At 37.5% G+C, this 23,114-nt stretch overlaps 1 protein-coding gene across 2 annotated transcripts in view; it reads left to right on the plus strand.

The window, feature by feature from the left end:
- Nucleotides 1-23,114, plus strand: part of CSTF3 (cleavage stimulation factor subunit 3) — a 74,743-nt gene that overhangs the window by 46,031 nt on the left and 5,598 nt on the right. The window contains exons 4-16 of one of the 2 annotated variants that reach the window (XM_029956409.1): nucleotides 5,659-5,691; nucleotides 6,078-6,175; nucleotides 7,879-7,945; nucleotides 8,027-8,061; nucleotides 8,146-8,272; nucleotides 10,513-10,590; nucleotides 11,752-11,914; nucleotides 14,122-14,231; nucleotides 14,605-14,721; nucleotides 14,980-15,054; nucleotides 16,751-16,894; nucleotides 17,521-17,623; nucleotides 22,729-22,798. In XM_029956409.1, the coding sequence (XP_029812269.1) occupies nucleotides 5,659-5,691; nucleotides 6,078-6,175; nucleotides 7,879-7,945; nucleotides 8,027-8,061; nucleotides 8,146-8,272; nucleotides 10,513-10,590; nucleotides 11,752-11,914; nucleotides 14,122-14,231; nucleotides 14,605-14,721; nucleotides 14,980-15,054; nucleotides 16,751-16,894; nucleotides 17,521-17,623; nucleotides 22,729-22,798 (1,220 nt within the window). The remainder of the gene's footprint in view (nucleotides 1-5,658; nucleotides 5,692-6,077; nucleotides 6,176-7,878; nucleotides 7,946-8,026; nucleotides 8,062-8,145; nucleotides 8,273-10,512; nucleotides 10,591-11,751; nucleotides 11,915-14,121; nucleotides 14,232-14,604; nucleotides 14,722-14,979; nucleotides 15,055-16,750; nucleotides 16,895-17,520; nucleotides 17,624-22,728; nucleotides 22,799-23,114) is intronic. The other variant, XM_029956410.1, reaches the window with a different exon arrangement.

Here is a 23,114-nt window from a genome sequence, read left to right on the forward strand (position 1 = left end):
TGATCTCACAGTTCATGGGTTCAAACCCAATGTCAGGGTCTGCTGTTGACAGTTCAGAGCCTAGAGCCTGTTTCAGATTAAGCTCCCTCTCTTTCTGCCCGTCCCCTACTCATTCTCTCCCTCTTTCTCTTAATTTTTTTTTAAACCCTAACAAAGTAAATAGAGATTTATTTTTTCTTTTAGATTTGTTTTGCTTATTTATGGAGTATGGAGTTACCATGTCATTTGGGTTTATTTGTCAGATATTTTTTTAGCCATTTAAAATTATACAAGTATTTATTAATGATTATCATAATTGACAATTTTGCAAATAATTTTTTAAAATTCTGATGTTATATGGGATTTGTTTTTCCAAGGTATAAGAAAAAAAATTTGAGGAAATAGGCTAAATTGCATAATCTGTTGCAAGTGATCATTACTTCTGATAATTACTCAGAGGACAGTTTTAGTTCCAAAAGACAGTGTTCATTAATGCTGGAGAAATAATTGTGGACATTAAGAAAGAACTGGAAATAAATGTTCAAAAGTGTTAGGCACAGATCTGTGTTTACTCTGTATGCTACACTTGTTTTATTCTGCCCCGAATAACCATTTTTTAATTCAATTAAATTTAAAGTTTAATCACAGTATTCCACTTATCTCCCCCTTTCATTAAATAAAAATAATTATTAGAAAGTTGACCCTTATGCAAAAAAAATTTTTTGAGAGAGAGAGCACAACGGGAGAGAGACACAGAGAGAATCCCAAGCAGTCTCTGTGCCGTCAGTGCTGAGCCCCACACAGGACTCCCATCTCACGATCCATGAGATCATGACCTGAGCTGAAATCAGGAGTTGGCCACTTACCCAACTGAGCCTCCCAGGCACCCTCACACTTAAAAATGTTTATTCTTTTCCCTCCACAGCAACTTTTCTTGTCTTGGTAAAAGTCAAATGACTCATCAAAAAAGTACTATTGTAACTGAGTGACAAATTCTTATGATAAACAGTAGGTATATCCGAAGGATAAGTTAAAAGTTATTCTTAATTTCTTATAAATTTTTAAATTATAAAAATAATATAACCACATTAGGGGCACGTGGGTGGCTCAGTTAAGCATCCAACTCTTTATTTTGGCTACTTCGTGATCTCATGGTTTGAGAGACCACGCCCATCAGGCTCTGTGCTGAGGGCTCTGCACTGACAGTGCAGACCGCTTGGGATTCTCTTCCCCTCCCCCTCTTGTGTTCTTTCTCAAAATATATAAACTTAATATATGCATATAACATAACCACATTATAAATTACTCATATTTTGGCATATTTCCAACCACTTTGAGAAATCTTTGCATTAGGATAACTTGGGATTCCTGTTATAAAACAAATCCACATTTCTTTAAAAAAATTTTTTTAATGTTTATTTTTGGGAAAGATAGAGCGTTAATGTGGGAGGGGCAGATAGGGAGGGAGACAATCTGAAGCAGGCCTCAGGCTCTGAGCTATCAGCACAGAGCCCAGTGTGGAGCTCGACCTTTCAAACCACAAGATCATGACACTTAACTGACTGAGCCACCCAGGTGCCCCCAGAAATCCACATTTCTAAGGTGATTGTTTTGCACATTAAAGTTTGAGAGCTGAAGATAAAGGATAATTTTTGGCTTCGTTTCAGAATTATATAACATTACTTTTATTATTTATTTTTAAGTAAAAACTCAGTGTGGGGCTTGAACTCACAACCCTGAGATGCATGTGCTACTAACTGAGCCAGCCAGGTGCCCCCATAAGATTACTTTTAATAGATAAGATCTGAGCCAGATTATTGTAAGCTTTGTAAAATTATTTGTATGTCTTTAATGGGCTTATTAAATGGAGGCATTTTCCATTGGTTAACAATAGATCCAAGAATCTTTGATGTCAGAGTTCAAGGCAGTATCTAGAACTTTTTGTTATTTAAAACATTTAAACCAAGCTTTGGTTATCAGGTAGGTTTTGTACAAGCTTACATAACTATGCTAAATATGCTAGATATGTTCATGTAAATACTAGTAAACAATACCTTGGATAATAATGTTTTGAAGAAGCAAAATGGCTGAATAGCAATACCAAAGACAGGATGTTGACATGTTCTTGTGCTGGTTTTTCACCAGTATGGAATTTTTTCACCAAAATACAATTTAAATATGATCTGCAGCATAGTCTTTGCTTTTATTTAAAATGGGGCCAATTATAATAACAGTATTCCTCTATATGGTTACTTGGTTTATATAGATCTGTTTAGAGAATATGTAATGAAAAGTTATGCTCTTTTAATTTATAATTCTGTGAATTTGTATGATTTATACATCTGGAATGTCTAGATGGTTTGCTTTTCAGTCCTTGGAAACTTTATAGTGCATGTTCTTATCATCCCTGTTTTATAAATGGGAACACTGATGCTGGGAGAAATTCAGTATTTGATACAAGGTGATCAAATTCTTTTACTTTTTATCACAGTGCTTTACCAAAGCAGGTTTGGTACTTTAAAAATTTGAATGACGTTTAAAAAGTAATGAGATTATGGCTCCTATGTTAATGCTATCCGTGTAGGCTCTAGAGAGGGGCTGTCCAATATTTACTGATTGAATTAGTGAATAGCAGTGGCCAGGTATTTAAGACCAGAGAATTCTTTAGTTTTTCTACATATGTGTATTGAAAGCCATACTAATTGAATAAATAAATAATGAATCCAAGATATAAGACCAATTCATGTAGAAAAAAGCCAGATTCTTTGATTTTTTTCTACATGAACAGAAAAAACAGGTTTTTTTTTTTACTTGAATGCATAAATGCAGTCATGTATGAACAGTCTCTTACTTTCGTCTCTGTTCTTCCTCCTACCCATACAACTCTGCCCACCATAACTATATCATCAACTTTGTATTCCATATTTTCTCCATGCTCATAAAATCATATGCAAACATACATATGTACAAATAAGATTTATTTTTGATCACTGTTTTATAAAAATTGATTATATTATACACGTTTTTTTCATTCAATAAAATCTTACGGAAATTTCTCCCAAATTACCTGTTACAGCTTTAAATCATTTTATATTGGTATATAATCCATAATGTGGATGCACCAAAATATATTAAACCATTTCCCTGTTGGTAGACATTTACTTTATTAACTATTTTTGCTGCTGAAAATTTAGCAGTAAATAACTTTGTTCAACCCCTTTGTATTCTGGTGCTTTTGTTTCTGTAGCGTAGATCTGAGAGGAGAATTGCTAGGTCAAAAGAGAATAGATTTTGCTAATGGCTTTCCATAAAGGCCAAAACAATTCATACTTACTTGAGCAGTGTATGAACTCGCTTTTCTTCCTAGCACTCAGTAGTGTTAATAATATTCTTTTTAAACTTTTACCATACTGATTGGTACAAAGCAATATCTGTTTTTTCCCCATTTTGAGAGTTTGTGTTTGTTGCCATATTATTTTTAACCATTTGCATTTTCTCTTCTGGGGATTTCCTATTTGTATCCTTTGCCAATTTTCTCTGAGTACTGGTTTTCCTGGCCAGTTGTGAGAACTGTGTATAGTCTGCCATCTGCATTTAGGAAGCTGGTGACTTCACTTCCACTTTCAACTCAACCTTTTTACCTCTATTGAGCCAAGCAGGTGGATGCAAGGAAACCTCCGGTTTTATGGCAGCCTCAAAGAGGGCTGGTGGAGGACTTAAGGCAAAGAGTAAGAAAGTAACTCACAAAAATACATGGAACCTCTCAACCACCTTTCTACCCCCAGAGGAAATTTGACATCCGTGTGGCTTCCAAGAAACCAAAAAGGAGTAGAATCAGCAGGCTGAATCCTCCCTACTCCTGAGCAAAGATTTCTTTCTGGTTCTTTGTCCAAAGATCTCAACAGCCTGTTTGCTGTCTACACCTGCTACATAGCTGTCACAGTAGAGAAAGGGCCAACTACTACACTAAGTCTGCCAACACTGAGCTTCAGTGAATAGACAGAAAAAACAACTACATGTCTAAGGACCCAGCAACAAGAAAGGATGTTAACTGAACTCTTGGGACAGGCCCCCAACAGAATAGAGGAGAGAGATAATAACTTCAAAATGATATGAATATGGAGACACTGAAAACACAGGATTTTTAAAAAATAAGCCAAAACCCATTATTTTTTAAACTATAACAATAAGTTGAATGGAGGAGAATGGTAATATGGAGACCTAAATTATTGGCCTGGAAAATCTAGTGGAAGAAATAATTTTAAGCCTACACCAAAAATGCAAGAGACAGGGTAAAAAATGACCGATTTTTGAGGATAGAACAAGGTGATCTAATGTGTATGATACAAGTTTTAAAAGAAAAGGAAAAGGAACAGATAGAAGAGAGGCAATTTTTTTTTTTAATTCTTGAGCTGAAAACTACCTTTGTAACTTCAAAGGACTTGCTGAATTCCAGGCAGAATTTGTGCTAATAGAATAATAAATGGCAATTACTATGTGCTCATTTTGCCAGGCAGTCCTAATGGCTTCACATTTATTCACTCCTTGGGTCCTTTAACCAGCCTTAGGAAATATTCAGATAATGAAAAAAGAGGTTAGGTGGATGGATAGTCAGTGTAAACCCAAGAGGTCTGACTTCAGAGCCTTGACTAAGGTGGCTCAAAGTAGAGTTAGACATATCCTCTTAAAATTTATGGACTCAAAATCAAGGGGAAAGCTTACAAGTTCCAGAGAGAAAGAGCAAGTTATCAGCAAAAGAAAAAGCCTGTCATCAAAGGTCTCATCAGCATCACTATAAGCCAGAAAACAGAAAATTTATACATTCTACTGAGAGAAAAGGATCACAAGATTTCTCTAACCAATCAAATTATCCACTTATTTGGGTGAAAAAGATTTGTTCATATATCACAGTTGAGCAACTGATCCCACCTACCATCTAATGAAAATATTCAGAGAAAGGGAGATCTAGTCATGTTTAACCTTGGTTTTTGCACGTTACTTACTACTGCCTGGAATAAGTCCTCCCTTTCTCTACCGGCCTAACATCTCATCCTTAACATCTTCACTTTTTCCAGGAAATTTTCTGCAATTCCTCAAGTGTGAGTTTTAGGCTTTTTCTAAATATACCTGGACTACCCTATATTTTTCCCATAACAGTGTGAGTTCTATGGAGACACAGGCAGACTATGCTTGTTTTGTTTACATGGTAACCACAGTTCTTACCACAGTGCCTAGAATATAGGAGGTTAAATGAGTGACTGAAATTTAATTGTAGTCAAAGTTAGCAAATCTTTTTGCGGCTGTACTCAAATTGTTCTAATAATTAGCTATTCAGGGAAAGTAAAGCTTTAAGTTTATCTTCATTGGATACATAAAGTTTTGTTCAAGTATGTCTTATAAATATGTCTGTATTCATCTTGCGACTGTTTTACACACTTTGAAATTTATAAAATTTAAATAATTGATGAAAAGCTATCTGTAGAATCAATTTACATAAGGCACATTTACAGTGCATAATTACACATGTTGTGCTCAAAATTCTATTTTTTATTTTTGTAAGGCAGAATTAATTGGAAAGTGTAAGGATGAATTTGCAAGATTAGTCAAAAATCTCAGGCATGGTGTTTTAATACTCTAAAAACAATATTGTTAATTCTATATTTTTCTGTTTCTCTTCAGATAAAAGCTAAAAATTATGACAAGGTTGAAAAGGTGAGTTCTCATAAACATACTTTGAATTTTATACTAAAGTTTAACTTAGGACTTACCATATACAGGCAAACTAGTAAAATGGTAACAACTGTTGAATCTAGGCAGTGATTGCATAGGAGTTCATTATATTATTTGACTTTTTTTTGCTTGAAAATGTTCACAACAAAAATTTTGGAAAAGAAAATAAGTATACTCTACTGACCAAAATCATGAGAATGATTTTGATTATCTAAACTGAAAATAGGGATTTGTTAAATTTACCGCTTATCTGTAAGGAAACAATAAATTAATGGTAAGAGCTGAATTTGTTTAATGTTCCGTTTCACCCATATACATGTGATATTTATTTAGCTGTGGATTCTGATAATATTTTCTTATATTTATAGCTATTTCAGAGATGCCTTATGAAGGTTTTGCACATTGATTTATGGAAGTGTTATCTTTCATACGTTCGAGAAACCAAGGGTAAACTGCCAAGTTACAAGTAAGTTAAAACAAGATCTTAAGAATGCAAGTCATCTCCAGGCACACAGTCAGGCCCACATAAATTCACACTTTCTCTTAACTCTTGGAAGAAGAGACTTAAGAGTTCGAAAAGTTAGGGTTCTCTGAAAAGTCAGTAAACTTTGGGAAAAGTGCTTCAAAGAAAGTCACTGGTATCAGTCTTATTCTGGAGAATCAAATCACCCAAGCCCTTTAAAAAAATTTTTTTTAATGTTTATTTTTGAGAGAGAGACAGAGGGACATAGCACAAGCAGGGGAGGCACAGAGAGCAAGGGAGACACAGAATCTGAAGCAGGCTATAGGCTCTGAGCTGTCAGTACAGAGCCTGACGCAGGGCTCAAGCCAATGAGCTGTGAGATCATGACCTGAGCCAAAGTTGGACACTTAACCGACTGAGCCCCCCAGGTGGCCCCCCAAGCCTTTCTATATTGAAACACTGTATATTTGTTAATACCAAATCACTAGGGTGGCAGGCTTGTTGCCAAACTTAATAAAAAGCATCTTATTACTTCTCATAGCACCATTCTTGGCAGGTGACAGAGGAATGTGCTGGCTAAGTGTTCTAAGGCACCTTGGACAGTTCTCTGTGTGGTTTAATTCCCCACTATGACTTAAACCCACCTACTCGTCTTCATTGAGTCTCAATAATGGACCGTCTCAAATGCTAGTTCTGTATATAACCAATAGACAAGTTACATTCTGTTCAGAAACAAGTAGTTTCTGTTCCTCATTATCTTTTATTATCTTATATTGGTGAGGAAGTTCTTTCTTCCTATATTTTACTCCAGAGCTAATACATCTTCATACGCAACTTACCTCCTCAATCAGAGAATCAGATATTTCCACATTTGAATCTGCTACCTGTAATAGTAAGCAATTTAAAGAATATAGGATAAGTGAAATGTGGGCTTTAATTTTGATAAGCTCACAAGTAGTAGTTAAAAAAATTAAGCATATAAATTAGAGACATTGACAAACTAAACACAAAAGAACTACTTTCTTTATATATTTGCAAAGATGTCTTTACATTTTTGCTTATACAAAAAGTTCAAATGCTGTTTTGATCTTATGACCAGAGGTTATGATTATGTCTTTTCTATATATATGTATTTTTTTAATGTTTATTTTTGAGAGAGAGTGAATGCGGGAGAGGTGGAGACAGAAGATCTAAAGTGGGCTCTGCACTGACATATGGCACCCCATATGCTTTACTTATAGATATATTTTAATAATAAATGAATGTTTTAAAAAATTTTTTTAATGTTTTTTGGGGGGTTTTTTGTTTTTATTTTTGTTTTGAGAGAGACAGAGACAGAGACTGAGCGGGGGAGGGGCAGAGAGAGAGAAGGAGACACAGAATCTGAAGCAGGGTCCAGGGTCTGAACTGTCAGCACAGAGCCCAACACAGGGCTCAAACCCATGACCATGAGGTCATGATCTGAGCCGAAGTCAGATGCTCAACTCACTGAGCCACCCAGGCGCCCCAATAAGTAAATGTTTTAATAAAGGATGTCTTTTGGGGTGCCTGGCTAGTTCAGTTAGTAGATCATATGATTCTTAATCTTGGGGTTGTGAGTTCAAGCCTCACGTTGGGTGTAGAGATTACTTAAAAATAAAATTTTAAAATAATAATAAAACTTTTTTAAAAAATGAATTAAAACATGTCTGTCACATTTATTTCAGAGAAAAAATGGCTCAAGCATATGACTTTGCATTGGATAAAATTGGAATGGAAATTATGTCATACCAGGTAGTTAAATTTTTCCATATGTGTTATACACTTCATAAATTTGAAAATATCAAGATACTGACATTTTATTTTATTTCTTAGATTTGGGTGGATTACATCAATTTCTTAAAAGGCGTGTAAGTATTTTTATAGTTTTTTTTCCATGTGAATAGTGGCTTTAGCTATAATATGATTGATGGCATTTTTTAATCCAATGCCAGGGAAGCTGTTGGATCTTATGCAGAAAATCAGAGAATAACAGCTGTCCGAAGGGTTTATCAACGAGGTTGTGTTAATCCAATGATCAACATTGAACAACTCTGGAGAGACTATAACAAGTATGAAGAGGTAAATTAGGCCAGAGTAGTTTATTATTATAATAAGCTGTTTTTAATTTTTTGTTTTTAATTTTTATGCATTGAGGCTTTGTGGATTCTGGCGTCGCTAGTATAGGGCACCTGGGTATCAGCGCTACACAGGTCTGTTTTTACATTGATTGTAATCAAAGAACCATTCCTAGCGTTTTTGTAAGGTTTTGAGAGTTATTTTTTAGAGAATACCCTGAGAGAAATTTTAATTCTTACAGAACCACTTATATTTAATGCTAAACCATATCCACACAGTCATGCATAAACATTGCCATTCATCTTATGAAATGGGACTTTATTAGAATAGTTTCCAGTAGTAATGATCAGTTGCATTGCACATTTTTCATGTAGTTATAGTTCTATGATTATTGGCATGCAGGGGGGCTGCAGTCCAAGATATTTGTCTCACCACGGTGGGGGGAGTGGGGGGAGAGGGAGGGAGGAGTGGGACACAAACTCACCAGACAGGGAACTCCAGCTCACCTGATTCCAGACTCAAACTCAGAAACCCAGAAACCATGAGATATGACCTGAGCCAAAGTCAGATGCTTAACCGACTGAGCCACCCAGGTGCCTATCACTGGCATACTTTTTAACCAGCTGAGCTAATCAGCTTATATATATAAACATACATGCCAAATAAGCTCTATTGTTAAAAGAAAGTTTCTAGTATGTCCATTGTGATGGGGAAGAACTATGTAGGGTATAAACAGTGGTTGTCAAAAAGATTTGCTCTTGGGATTTTAAAAATTGTTGAAGACTACAAAGAACTTTTTATTTCAATGTGACTTTTATCTATGAGTATTTAGTATATTAAAATTAAAACAGAAATTTCCAAGATACTTATTATTTCATTTGTACTTCACAATAATAAACTCCTTATATTTTAACATAAATAGCATTAAACCAAGCTGTCTTTTCCAAAGCAAGAAAAATTTAGTGAGTAGAGTGGCGGGCCTTGCTTTATTTATATTTTTGCAAATCTCTACCTAACTTAATAGAAATTAATGGAAGATTTTCATATCTGCTTCTAAATTCAACATGTTATGATATTAATAACATGTAGCCTCCAAAAACCCCTGAAAGGGTCTTGGGGAACAGGACTTGGACTACTTTTTGAGAATTACTAATATGAAAGATGTTTATATCGCTATGCTACTTCTGCATTTGTTTTTAAAGTTATGCAGACCTAGTTACAAAAGGACTTTCAAAAGAATTTTTTTTAATGTTGTATTTATTTTTGAGAGACAGACAGAGCATGAACAGGGGAAGGTCAGAGAGAGGAGACACAGAATCTGAAGCAGGCTCCAGGCTCTGAGCTAGCTGTCAGCACAGAGTCCGACATGGGGCTCGAACCCATGAACTGTGAGGTCATGACTGGAGCTGAAGTCAGCCACTCAACCAATTTAGCCACCCAGGCACCCCAGAAAAGGACTTTTTTTTTAATTTTTTTAAGGTTTTTAAATTTATTTTTGAGAGACAGAGACAGCACGAACAGGGGAGGATCAGAGAGAGAGGGAGATACAGAATCTGAAGCAGGCTCCAGGCTCTGAGCTAGCTGTTAGCACGGAGCCTGACATGGGGCTTGAACCCACGAACCGTGAGATCATGACCTGAGCTGAAGCTGGACGCTTACCTTACTGAGCCACCCAGGCCCCCCAAGAAAAGGACTTTTAAAGTGAAGCAATGGCTGTTCACCCCAATGAATCTATATAGAGTTCTTTATTAGTATAATTTTATATGAAATAGTTGACCCTTTCCAAATCATTCCTTATCTTTAGAAATTCCTGATACATAGAGACTTACTGCCAGCTCCTAGCAGATATAAGCAGATCCTCCTTGGTCTCTGAACATGTAATTTGATTCAACCTTTATTTTATTAACAAAGTCTTTAAAAATTTTTTTTATAGTTTATTTATTTTTGAGACAGAGACAGAGCGTGAGTTGGGGAGGGGCAGAGAGAGAGGGAGACACAGAATCTGAAGAAGCTCCAGGCTCTGAGCTGTCAGCACAGAGCCTGATGTGGGGCTCAAACCCACAAACCGTGAGATCATGACCTGAGCCGGTCGGATTCTTAACCGACTGAGTCACCCAGGCACCCCATTAACAATAAAGAATTTAAAGTGACTTAGTAAATGAACAGATTAACTGTATTGTACTAATATTAAAATATACTTAATTTTAAAATAATACACATTTCTTTTTGTTTTTTTTCCCTAGGGTATCAATATTCACTTAGCTAAAAAAATGATTGAAGATCGGAGTCGAGATTACATGAATGCTAGGCGTGTAGCAAAGGTATGGAATTCCAAGAGGTCACTTATTATAATGATGAGTATGTTGTTTACACAAGAGCTTTCTCTGTCTGGTGTTCCTCTTGACATTTTCAATTATTAGCAGTCTTAACCAGTGGCAGTTAATTGCGTTGTTGAGCAAATGATATATTTTATATGAAATACAAGGACAAAAATAGAATAAATCAAGTTTCGATTAATTTTTTTTTTTTTTTAGAGAGAAACGGGGGCAGAGAGAGAGAATCTTAAGCAAGTTCCACACTGAGCACAGAGCCTGACATGGGGCTCAAACCCATGACCCTGGAATTATGACTTGAGCTGAAATCAAGAGTCAGACACTCAACCAACTGAGCCACCCAGGTGCCCCTGGAAGAAATTTTTTTAAATAAGTGAACAGGGGGCGCCTGGGCAGCTCATTCGGTTAAGTGTCTGACTTTAGTTCAGGTCATGATCTCATGGTTCATGGGTTCAAGCCCTGTGTTCGCTCTGTGCTGACAGCTCAGAGCCTGGAGCCTGCTTCAGATTCTGTGACTCCCTCTCTCTGCCCCTGCCCTGTTCTCTCTCTCTCTCTTTCTGTCTGTCTCTCTCTCAAAAATAAATAAACATTTAAAAAATTAAAATACACAAACGGGATATACAGACAAGGTTCTACCTACAGTTGATGAGGCAGTTCCTATGCTTCCCTCCTATCTGCTCATATATATTTGAATACTGTACTACTTTGTGGTCTCACAGGTCACAGAGACAGGTATTTGTCTTGTGCATACCTTTCCCGTTCATTGACACTGTTAGAAATTAGGGAAGATAGCCTAGTAATACAAACTATTGAAATTTTAAAAGACAGACAGTTTCTCCAAAGATGGCAGTAATGATGCCAGCAGATCATCAGTCATGTTGATCTGTCAACTCTTCTGTCTTGGAGAGTGACCTCCTAGATCACCTGCAACGAGGGCCCAGGGGTGTTCTGTTCACTCAGGCCTGGGAACCTGTCCATGGGTAAGAAATCCTCCGTTATCTTTCTCCCTGCTCTTAGTTTTTAGATTATATTAACAAAGTGGTATTTGGGAAAAATAGGCATTTTGAACAAAGTATTCCAAACTGATCAATTCCATATATCTGAGTTGTTCCTATGCTCACCACAGAATTCTAAATGCTTGTTGTTTAGGAATATGAGACCGTAATGAAAGGTTTGGACCGCAACGCTCCCTCAGTGCCTCCTCAGAATACTCCTCAAGAAGCCCAGCAGGTGGATATGTGGAAGAAATACATACAGTGGGAAAAGAGCAACCCTCTTCGTACAGAAGATCAGACGCTTATCACAAAAAGAGGTAACTTGATATTATCCCAAAGCCTATTTGTTACCTCCAGTCTTTTTTTCACTTCTGTTCTTCAGATTCAATGAGTTCTATAGATCTCTCTCCATCCATGTTCACTGACCTTTGTCATATCCAATCTGCTGCTAAACCCATCCATTGAATTGTTTCAGATATTGTACTTTTCAGTTCCATACATTTCTATTTGAGAAATTTTTATATATTTTTTAAATGTATATTTATTTACTTTGAGAGACAGCAACTGCAAGTGGGGACAGGGCAGAGAGAGGGAGAGCTGTCAATGCAGAGCCCGTTATGGGGCTTGATTTCATGAATGGTGAGGTCACGACCTGAGCTGAAATCAAGAGTCCAGTGCTTAGCCAACTGAGCCACCTAGGCACCCCTGTATTTTTTATACTTCCTTTTTTATAGTTTCCGTTTCTCTGTTGAGATTCCATGTCCATTACCATCTTTTTCTTTGTATTTACTTATAACGTATTTATAACAATAGTTCCAACATCTTTATCTACTAATCCCAACACCTGCACCATCAGGGAGTTGGTTTCTTTTTCTCTTGACTGTGGGTCACATTTTCCTGTTTTGTCATAGTCCAAACAGTTAAAATTCTTTTGGACATTGTACAGATGTACAAATGATGCATTATAAAGACTGGATTCTGTCATCTGCCTCTGAAAAATGCTGAGTTTTATTTTAGTAGGGAGTTAAGTTACTGGCAGATCACCTGGACCTTGTTAGGATGGATCTGTTTTAGTTTTGCCCTTAATTTCAGGGTGAACCTCTTAGTCCTGGGACCAAGTTTTTACTCCTAAAATAGAATGGAAAGTTCAAAGTGTTTACCCAGACCCTCTAACTTAATGGGACTCAAATGCTAAACTTGGTCTCCGTGACAGGGGGCAGCTGCTGAGAAACCTATTCCGCTTTTTCAGCCTTCCAGCTTTGCTTTCCACTTGAGCACTTTGTATTCTTCTTTGTGTATATATATTTTAGAGGCCAGCTAAAGATTTGAGGGCATTTATGCTGATTTTCAGCCTCCACCCCCTGGCTCTCTCCTTTGTGGAATATCCCCCCCTTAATTTTCTAGCAGCCCTCGTAGCCCAGAATGCCATGTTACATACCTCAAGCTAGTAAGACTTCAGTATCTGACTTGAGACCCAGCTATCCCAGAACTACACACAGGGCTTGCCCCTGAGGGGAAAAGCCATATTAAATATGGATCTTAGCCAGTGTGGTTCTGATTATTTAAGAGCTCATTCTTCTCTGATTTCTGTTTTGGCCATTGGTTTCTTTTGGTCATTCTCTTGAGCCTTTAAATAGTTGTTTTTAGTATTTTTTGGTTTATGATTTTTATTTTCATGCAGGTCTGATAGAAACAAATCTGCTGCTGTGCCAGAACTAGAATTTTTCTCAATCTGGCCTTGCTCTTACCTAGAAGCCTCTATAGTTTCCTTTGCCTACACCATTTTCCCGGTTCTTCTTGCACTTCACTTACTCTCTCATCTGACCAGATTCTTCTGATCTGATCTGATCAGTCCCTTTTTCAGGTTTTGCTTTAGATGCCAGTTCCTTAGTGAAGCTTTTCTTGAGTCCCTAAACGATATTAAGTCCGACTGCTGTAAGTTCAAGAGTACACTGTATTTTCCTCATCATAATAATTACCAAATTTTTAACTGCTTATGTAATATGAATCTTCCCAACACACTGCAGACTTTTTGAGTATAGAAAGTTTTAGTCACCAATACATTCACAGTATCTCATTACCTAGCATATAGTTTGTACTCAGTAAATACTAATTTAAAAGATGATGGATGGGGGCACCTGGGTGGCTCAGTTAAGTGTCCAACTTGTAATTTCAGCTTAGGTCATGATCTCACAGTTCTTGAGATTGAGCCCCGCATGGGTCTCTGTGCTTACCATGTGAAGCCTGCTTAGGATTCTCTCTCTCCCCTCTCTCTTTCCCTCCTCTGCTTGCATGCCTGTGCGCACTCTCTCTCTCTCTCAAACAAATAAATAAAATTTAAAAAATAATGGAGGTATAGATGGGGCTTAGGTGGATAATGGTGCCTGAAATCACTAAAGCATGTATTTCTAATTATCATTCATTATCAAGGGCCCTGTTTTGGCCTAAGTTAGTTGTGATGCTTGTATTAATAGTTTCATAAGTAATATTTATTTTAATTGAATGTTATGAATGTCTTCCCTAGTTATGTTTGCTTATGAACAGTGCCTGCTTGTACTGGGCCATCACCCTGACATTTGGTATGAAGCTGCTCAGTATCTTGAGCAGTCAAGTAAACTGCTTGCAGAAAAGGGGGTAAGTATTCCTCTTCTCTGCTTTGGCCTTTTCATGGTTTTCATATAGCAATAATTTGCTAAAAATATAACACTGAATTTTGGTAATAAAGTATAGGTGTTGAAAATTATAATCTGTCAAGATGAAGCTTAGTGACACTCAGACTACCTTAGTCAAAATTAAAATATAGGGGCTGTTTCTTAATGCATTAAAATGATGAACTATTTAGAATACTTATGGATTCTTCTGTATGTTAAGTAATATACAGAAGTCATCTCTGGAATTTTTTAGAATCCAGAAGTGCATATGTGTCCATATATGTACACGTTAGTGTGTGTGTTCTCTTTCAACTGTATTAAAATTATTGAAGAGTGAGCTTTTTTTTCTTTCCTAGGATATGAATAATGCCAAATTATTTAGTGATGAAGCTGCTAATATATATGAAAGAGCCATAAGCACTTTATTGAAGAAGAATATGCTTCTTTATTTTGCATATGCAGATTATGAAGAGGTCAGTAACAATATTTAGAACTTTCTTATAATTGGATTTTATACTGTAGGACTGAATTATTTTTCTGGCTAATTCTTTGCCAGGCATCTTGCTTTTAGTAGAGATGATGCAAAATGAACAGGTATTAGTCCTCAGCTCATCATATATTTATGCTCAAAGCAGGTGCCATTGTGGGGTGCAGCTTCTGGATTCCTCAGAGCTCAAATCCTGCTTGTTTATGAATATATATTTATATCCACTTCTTCTCTACCACCTTAGAGTCGCATGAAGTATGAGAAAGTTCACAGTATATATAACAGACTTCTGGCAATTGAGGATATTGACCCCACCTTGGTGAGTAACATTATGTCTCTTTGCCACCTTTGCAGTCAGCTTTAACAAAAAATTTTTAATTTACACATATTAAAATTGACTGGTTTTTTGGGATATAGTTCTGTGAATCTTGACCAATAACAATGAACCATGGGACCACCATCACATCAGTCACCTTGCAAAAACTCCCTCATGTGACTCCTTTGTAGTCTGATCTGGTTTTTTTTGTGTGTTTTTTATTTTTAATGCAGCAGAATGGAACAGTGGGGATTCCTCATGATCACACTTTAAAGGCATTTCTGGCACATAATTATTGCCTAATAAATATTTTTTTAAATAAATGGAAGAAAGAGAACCCAATATTCTGGAAAGGAATTGGACTGGAACTCACTTTATCCTGAATTCTGCTCTAAAATAGTGGTTTTCAAAGTCCTGGGTTTCTGTAAAAGAGCAATGAAGCTTTTTCATCAGGAGGAGAAGGGGACAGGCCAATGCATGCAGTTCTAGACCCTCTGCTTCAAGTGAAATCTACACTGCTTTGTTATTCGTATTGGGATTCCACTGCTCTGCTTGCCTGCATTTATTCATTTTATTTTTTTATTTTTATTTTTTAAATTTAATTTTATTTTTTGAGAGAGAGAGTGTGTGAGCAGGGGAGGGTCAGAGAGAAAGGGAGACACAGAATCTGAAGCAGGCTCCAGGCTCTGAGGTAGCTGTCGGCACAGAGCCCAACGTGGGGCTTGAACACATGAACCATGAGATCATGACCTGAGCCGAAGCCAATGCTTAACCGACTGAGCCACCCAGGTGCCCCTTTATTCATCATTTTAAAATTCACTTAGCAAACTGCTCTGTGCTGTGTACCGTGCTGGATTCCAGAACTATAACAACAGACTAGTGGAAATCCCTTTCTTCATGTGTTGGGCACTCTGTGGTGCTGAGTATAAAATGGCTCATTAATAGTTTATCAGTAAAGTTACATTGTATGGTCTTCGGAAAAACAGAGTAGCGGGCTTTTAAAATAATAAACCAGGAAAATATAAAGTTAAACATAAATTAAACATGCTTGTATTAGATCAAACCTTTTTAGGTGTTGGAACTTATTAGTGGAGTGTTTTCTAGTAGTTTCACTTTTATTTCCTCTAAATTTGATTTGCATATTCTGAATCTAGGCAGTAGTGATGATTGTACAACCTCGTGAAGATGGTAAAGATCTTGAATTCTACACATTAAAGGGTGAATTTTGTGGTATGTGAATTATGTGTCAATTTTAAAAAATTTGCACACATCTTTAATACCAGAAAAACTTTGCTTGTAGATTTAAATAGAGCACTATCTATAAGCATACTGTCTGATATCTTAGGAATTCAAGATTGCTTTCTTATACAGGAAACACACTAGTCTATGAATAAGGTGAGACTGTATTGGATGCTACAGGGATCACATTCTGCCTAATCCATAGAAAAGAAATGCTTTTGGGGCATCTGGGTGGCTGAGTCAGTTAAGTACCTGACTTCAGCTCAGGTCATGATCTTGCCACTCATGAGTTCAAGCCCCATGCCAGGCTCTGTGCCAACAGCTTGGGGCCTGGGGCCTGCTTCAGATTCTGTGTTTCCTTCTTTCTCTGCCCTCCCCTACTCACACTGTGTCTCTCTCTCTCTTTCAAAAATACATAAAAATTAAAAAAAATTTTTAAAGTGCTTTTTTTTCCCCATAGGTATATATCCAATATATGAAATTTGCAAGAAGAGCAGAAGGTATCAAATCTGGAAGAATGATATTTAAAAAAGCAAGAGAAGATACCAGAACCCGCCACCATGTCTATGTTACTGCAGCACTCATGGAGTATTACTGTAGTAAGGTAAGTGCTGAAATAAAATATAAAGGTAAAAATAGTTTCCTTCATTTGAGATACATTAATTAAAAGAAAGATAGTCCTAGTTTCTGACATTAAGGGGTTTTTTTGTTTTTTTTTAAGATATTTTTAAGTAATCTCTACACCTAGCATGGGGCTTAAATTCACAGCTGAGATCAAGAGTCACATGCTCTTCTGACTGAGCCAGCCACGTGCCCCTTCTGTTATTAAGTTTTGTTTTTGTTTTTTGCTTTTTGTTTTTTAAGTAGGCTTCAAGCTCAGTGTGGAGCCCACTGTGGGACTTGAACTCACAACCGTGAGATCAAGACCTGAGCCGAGATTAAACATCAGACACTTAACCACCCAGGCACTCCCTGTCATTAAGTTGTAATTGCTCCGTATCATAAAGGAAGTCCAAGTGTATCTGTGTAAAATTATATGAAGCATCCACTGCCTGCTAATTTATACCTTATTAAGCCCCTTGGTTTTTAGCTCAGCAATTTTTATTTAATATGATTATAATTTCCATTTTAATACTTAATGTAACTTGTTTAGGTGTTATAGTTTTAATATTCTTTTGAGTATCTTTTCTGACATCTCATGGAAATCAGTACATTCCTCTCTACTTCTAGGACAAATCTGTTGCCTTTAAGATTTTTGAGCTGGGTCTAAAGAAATATGGAGACATTCCAGAATATGTGTTGGCCTATATTGACTATCTTTCTCACCTCAATGGTAAGTCAATTCTAGATCTATAATGGTTATATAATTTTTAAAAATTGATTTATTTCGAGAGAGCATGTGAGTAGGGGAGGGGCAGAGAGAGAAAGAGAGAGAGAGAATCTCAATCAGGCTCCACACTGCCAGCACAGAGCCCTACACGGGGCTTGATTACACAAACCCACGACATCATGACCTGAGCCGAAATCAAGAGTCTGATACTTAACCGACTAAGCCATAGAGGCACCCCTGGTTATGTAATATTAAACCATCAATATCATTCTCTGAAAATATGCTGCTGGGTTTCTTTCTTTCTCAAATGTATTACAATTCTGTCATCACACCAGAACCAGGTACTTAATAAGCACTCAAGAAATATTTGTGACCTATCAACCATAAATTTGTATTGGAATAATGGTAGGTGCTTTTGACTCTAGAGAATGATCTTTAATTTAAACCTCATCAGTGAAATCACATCAGTAATAGGAAAAAGCCTCAAATTCAGACTTAGGAGACACAGCTATTTATGGTCATCTCTGATGACTCTGGGCAAATCATCTCTTGTTTCTTGGGTGGATGTGGAGGAATAGACAATAAATCTCTAGCCACCAAACTCAAAGATGACAAAGTAGTAAAGTGAAATGCTTGGAGCCTACTGGGGAAGAGATTTCAAAAAGAAACATTATGTTTATTTCCATCTTTATCTCCCTGTCCTGTTGTAATAATAATAATAGCCATCCTTTACTGAGGTTGACCTTATACCAGGCACTGAGCTAGGGATTCATGTACATGTATATATATGTATATGTCTCACTTGGTCTAGTTACCCACAGTCCAGGATATGTAATTTCTTGACTAAAAATGATCTGGTATAGAAATTGGTTTAAGAAGGAAATATATAATTATGTGTCATGTAAATGAGTTAGATACCACAGGAATTATCAATGCTTTGCATGATATTTTAGAAAAATATAGATAGCATTCTTTTTATCTATAGAGTAGAATAAAACTTAAGAATGATTTTCTATTTTAGCTTAGTGATTCTACACTCTGGAAAAGGACTGAACTCCAAAAGATGAGACAGTGGAGCATTTAAAGTTAATTTTCTCGTATAGAATTGATGTTCCTCACCAATTGCAAATTATTTTGATTTTTTTAGAATAGCTACTATTAGGTGCACTTGGCTGGCTCAGTTGGTTAAGGATCGACTCTTGATTTCAGCTCAGATCATGATCTCACAGTTAATGAGTTCAAGCCCTGCCCTGGGCTCTACACAGTATGGAGCCTGCTTGGGATTCTCCTTCTCTCCCTCTCACTCTGCCCCTTCCTAATTTGTGTGCACCCTCTATCTCAAAATAAATAAAACTTAAAAAAAAAAAGCAGAATAGCTACTAGTATATATAAAACTATGGGGACGCCTGGGTGGCTCAGTCAGTTAAGCCTCCGACTTCAGCTCAGGTCAGATCTCACATTCGTGGGTTCAAGCCCCGCATCGGGCTCTGTGCTGACCACCAGCTGAGAGCCTGGAGCCTGCTTCCGGTTCTGTGTCTCCTTCTCTCTCTGCCCCTCCCCCTCTCGTGCTCTGCCTCTCTATCAAAAATAAAAAATAAAAAACATTAAAACTATGGATGTTGGGTGCCTGGATGGCTCAATTGGTTGCGCATCTGATGTTGGCTCAGGTCATGATCTCACTGCTCTCGTGAGTTTCAGCTGTGCTGACAGCTTAGAGTCTGGAGCATACTTCAGATCCTGTGTCTCCCTGTCTCTCTATCCCTCCCACACTTGCACTCTGTCTCTCTTTCAAAAATAAACATTAAAAAAATTTTAATGCAGATATCTGATATCAGCATTGTCTTCCAGCATCAGTGTTTTATATAATTTGTTCATTTGTTCATCCATCCGCCCATCTATTCATTATCTATTCAGTACCTTCAGGACCTTCAGGTTACTAGAGGCCGAGAATACAAAGGTGACTAGGACTTCATTCCTATCCTCAGAGCACTGGGGGGATCCAATGTGTAAACTGCATCGTCATCTGGTGTTTAATTGTAGCATTAGTTCTTGGGTTAGGTATATAATCTGGTTTCCAATTTCTCATCTGCAGAATGGTTATAAGAGTGCCTCTCATCGGATTGTTGAGAGGATTAGATGGGTTTTTGCATGTGCTTGACCTCTACATGGATGTGGTGTTCATACTATAAATGTGAACTAGTTATGATGATAGTGGCAATCATGAAAAAAATGTGCTGCTATAATAGAGCCCAGAATGAAGTGCAGCACATTGGAAACACAGAGAAGAGAGAACAGTTTAAGTTTGGGAGCTGTGCTGTACAGTTATGGCAGCCACTAGACTGCTGATTATTGAGCACTTGAAATGTGGCCAAGGCCAAGGCTCTTGGGTGGCTCAGTTGGTTCAGTGTCCAACTTTGGCTCACGTCATGATCTTGCAGTTCATGAGTTCAAGCCCTGCATCAGGCTCTGTGCTGACAACTCAGAGCCTAAAGCCTGCTTTAGATTCTGTATCTTGCTCCCTCATTCCCCCTCTCCCGCTCAGGCTGTCTCTGTCTCTCTCTCTCAAAAATAAACATACATACATATATACATACATAAAAAAATAAATCACATTTCATTAAAAAAAAAAAAAGATTGTGGCTAGGCCAAAATGAGATGTGGTATGAGTGTAAAATACATACCAGATTTCAAAGAGTCCATACCAAAAAAAAAAAAAGTAAAAATCTTAATTTTTTCATATTAATTACATGCTGAAATAATTTAGATATATTGGGTTGAGGAAAATGTATTAAAATTAATTTCACCTGTTTTTCTTACATGTGGCTGGCAGAATATGTGAAGCACGTAAGTTAGCTTGCATTAGATTTCTGTTGGACAGTGCTGTTCTAGAGGCAACATGATGAGCCCTGAAGGATGAACACAGCCAGGAAAAGTTATAGGAAATGCATTCTTCCAGGTAGAGAACACAGCATGAAAAGCAGTGGGAAAGTTACGTGGAACGGTAGAAAGTGTCTGGAGCAAAGCTTGGATTAAAGCAAAAAATAAAATATTTTAAAGTACAGTATGTTAAGTTTAGATGAAAGCCATGAATATGGTGCCATCTTCTTTGGATCAATACATTTAATCTCTTAGTTTTATTCTGCATGCGGACTACCTTGAGGCAATAAAAACCAACATTCTGCTGGGTTTTTTTTAAAACAACTTTGTTGAGGCATAGTTTACATACCATAAATGCACCTGTTTTAAATATAAAATTCAATGATTGTTAGTAAATTTACTGCTGAATTCTTAAAAAAAATTTTCTTAATGTTTATTTGAGAGAGCGAGCATGTGAGCAGGGGCAGGGCCGAGACAGAGGGAGACACAGAATCTGAAGCAGGCTCCAGGCTCTGAGCTGTCAGCACAGAGCCCGACACGGGGCTTGAACCCACGAACTGTGAGATCATGACCTGACCAACTGAACCACCCAGGTGCCCCTGAATTCTTAAATTTTAATAGATCTCTTAAGAAGTGTTATTTTCCTGCTTACAGCAACAAAGAACCTCCCAAGACTTAAATTTTAATTGCACCTATATAAGAATTTAAAGTAGTTATATAGAGAGCAGTCCTGGTGCTGCAAAATAAGAAAATCACCAATGTGATCTGAGCTTGCCGCCCATCACAGTCCATGGACTATATCAATAGTCTCGGGCATCTGGATGGTCCAGTCAGTTGAATATCTGACTTTGGCTCAGGTCATGACCTTGTGGTTTGTGAGTTCAAGCCCCGCACTGGGCTCTGTGCTGACAGCTCAGAGCCAGGAGATGGCTTCGGATTCTGTGTCTCCCACTCTCTTTGCCCCTACCTGACTCACACTCTGCATCTCTCTCAAAAAAAAAAAACAACATTAAATTATTTTATTTTTTAATGTTTTTTTTTAACACTTATTTTTGAGAGACAGAAATACAGAGCATAAGCACAGGGAGGGCAGAGAGAGAGAGAGAGAGGGAGACACAGAATCCAAAGCAGGCTCCAGGCTCCGAACGGTCAGCCCAGAGCCCAACACTGGGCTTGAACTCATGAACCATGAGACCATGACCTGAGCCAAAGGCAGATGCCTAACTGACTGAGCCACCCAGGCGCCCCTAAAAAAAATTACTTAAAAAAAATATCAGTAGTCTGACACATTGTTAGCCCTTATGTAAGTTTTGCTATTTTTTTTAAATTATTTATTATTTTTTAAACGTTTATTTTTGAAAGAGAGACAAAGCGTGAGCAGGGGAAGGGCAGAGAGAGAGACACAGAACCGAAGCAGGCTTCAGGCAATGAGCTGTCAGCACAGAGTCCAAGGTGGGGCTCAAACCCATGAACTACGGGAGATCATGGCTGTTTAACCGACTGAGCCACCCAAGCACCCCAAATTTTATTTTTAAAAATTTACTTAGCACACGATAGCATAAGTGAAGGGGGGACAGGGAGAGAGAATCTCGAGGAGTCTCCATACTGTCAGTAGAGCCTGATGTAGGGCTCAACCCCACAACTGTGAGATGATGACCTGAGCCAAAACCAAGAGCCTGGTAATTCACTGACTAAGCCACCCAGGTGCCCCTAATTGATGTTATTTATTTATTTATTTTATTTTTGAGAGACAGAGACAGCATGAGCAGGAGAGGGACAGAGAGGGAAGGAGATACAGAATCCGAAGCAGGCTCCAGGCTCTGAGCTAGCTGTCAGCACGGAGCCCGATGTGGGGCTCGAACCCATGAATCGTGAGATCATGACCTGAGCTGAAGCCGGACGCTTAACTGACTGAGCCACCCAGGCGCCCCTAATTTTTGTTATTTTTAAAAGTCCAGTGGGATACCTCATTTAGATATCATACTGTTATAAATCCTTGGACATTATTTACTGCAGTGTATACAGACCTGGCTTCTAGTTACAGCTCTATTAGTAACAGGCAGTTTGACTCAATCCTTTTGAACCACAGGTTAACCCATCTACAAAAATTGGGGTAATAGTTACCTTTTTGCATTGGATTTTATGAGAATTATATGAGATAATGCATGTGCAAATACACTGTTGATTATAAAACAGAACTTTAATATTTTAAATCTTTTTTAATACCCTAGAGGACAATAATACCCGAGTTTTATTTGAACGTGTTTTAACATCTGGAAGCCTTCCTCCAGAGAAGTCCGGGTAAGCTGTTGGGAAAACTTGGTTGGGTTCTAAGGTAGCTTTAATACTTGAATTGTGATCTGTGGATGAACGTTTCTTGAGTATAATTTCAAGAGCTGTTTCCCTTTTCCCTTGAAGTTTATTTTACAAATGCCTACCTGTAATATTTTCATTACTGTTTAAGATTTTTAAGTTTATTTTTGAGAGAGAGTGTAAGAGTGGGAGGGGAAGAGAGAGAGAGAACCCCAAGCATACTCTGCATTCACAAAACATGAGATCATGACCTGAGCTGAAATCAAGAGTCAGACACTTACTCGACTGAGCCACCCAGGCGCCC

The sequence above is a fragment of the Suricata suricatta genome, chromosome 11 (genome assembly GCF_006229205.1).
Source record: "Suricata suricatta isolate VVHF042 chromosome 11, meerkat_22Aug2017_6uvM2_HiC, whole genome shotgun sequence".
Classification (NCBI taxonomy): Eukaryota; Metazoa; Chordata; class Mammalia; order Carnivora; family Herpestidae; genus Suricata; species Suricata suricatta.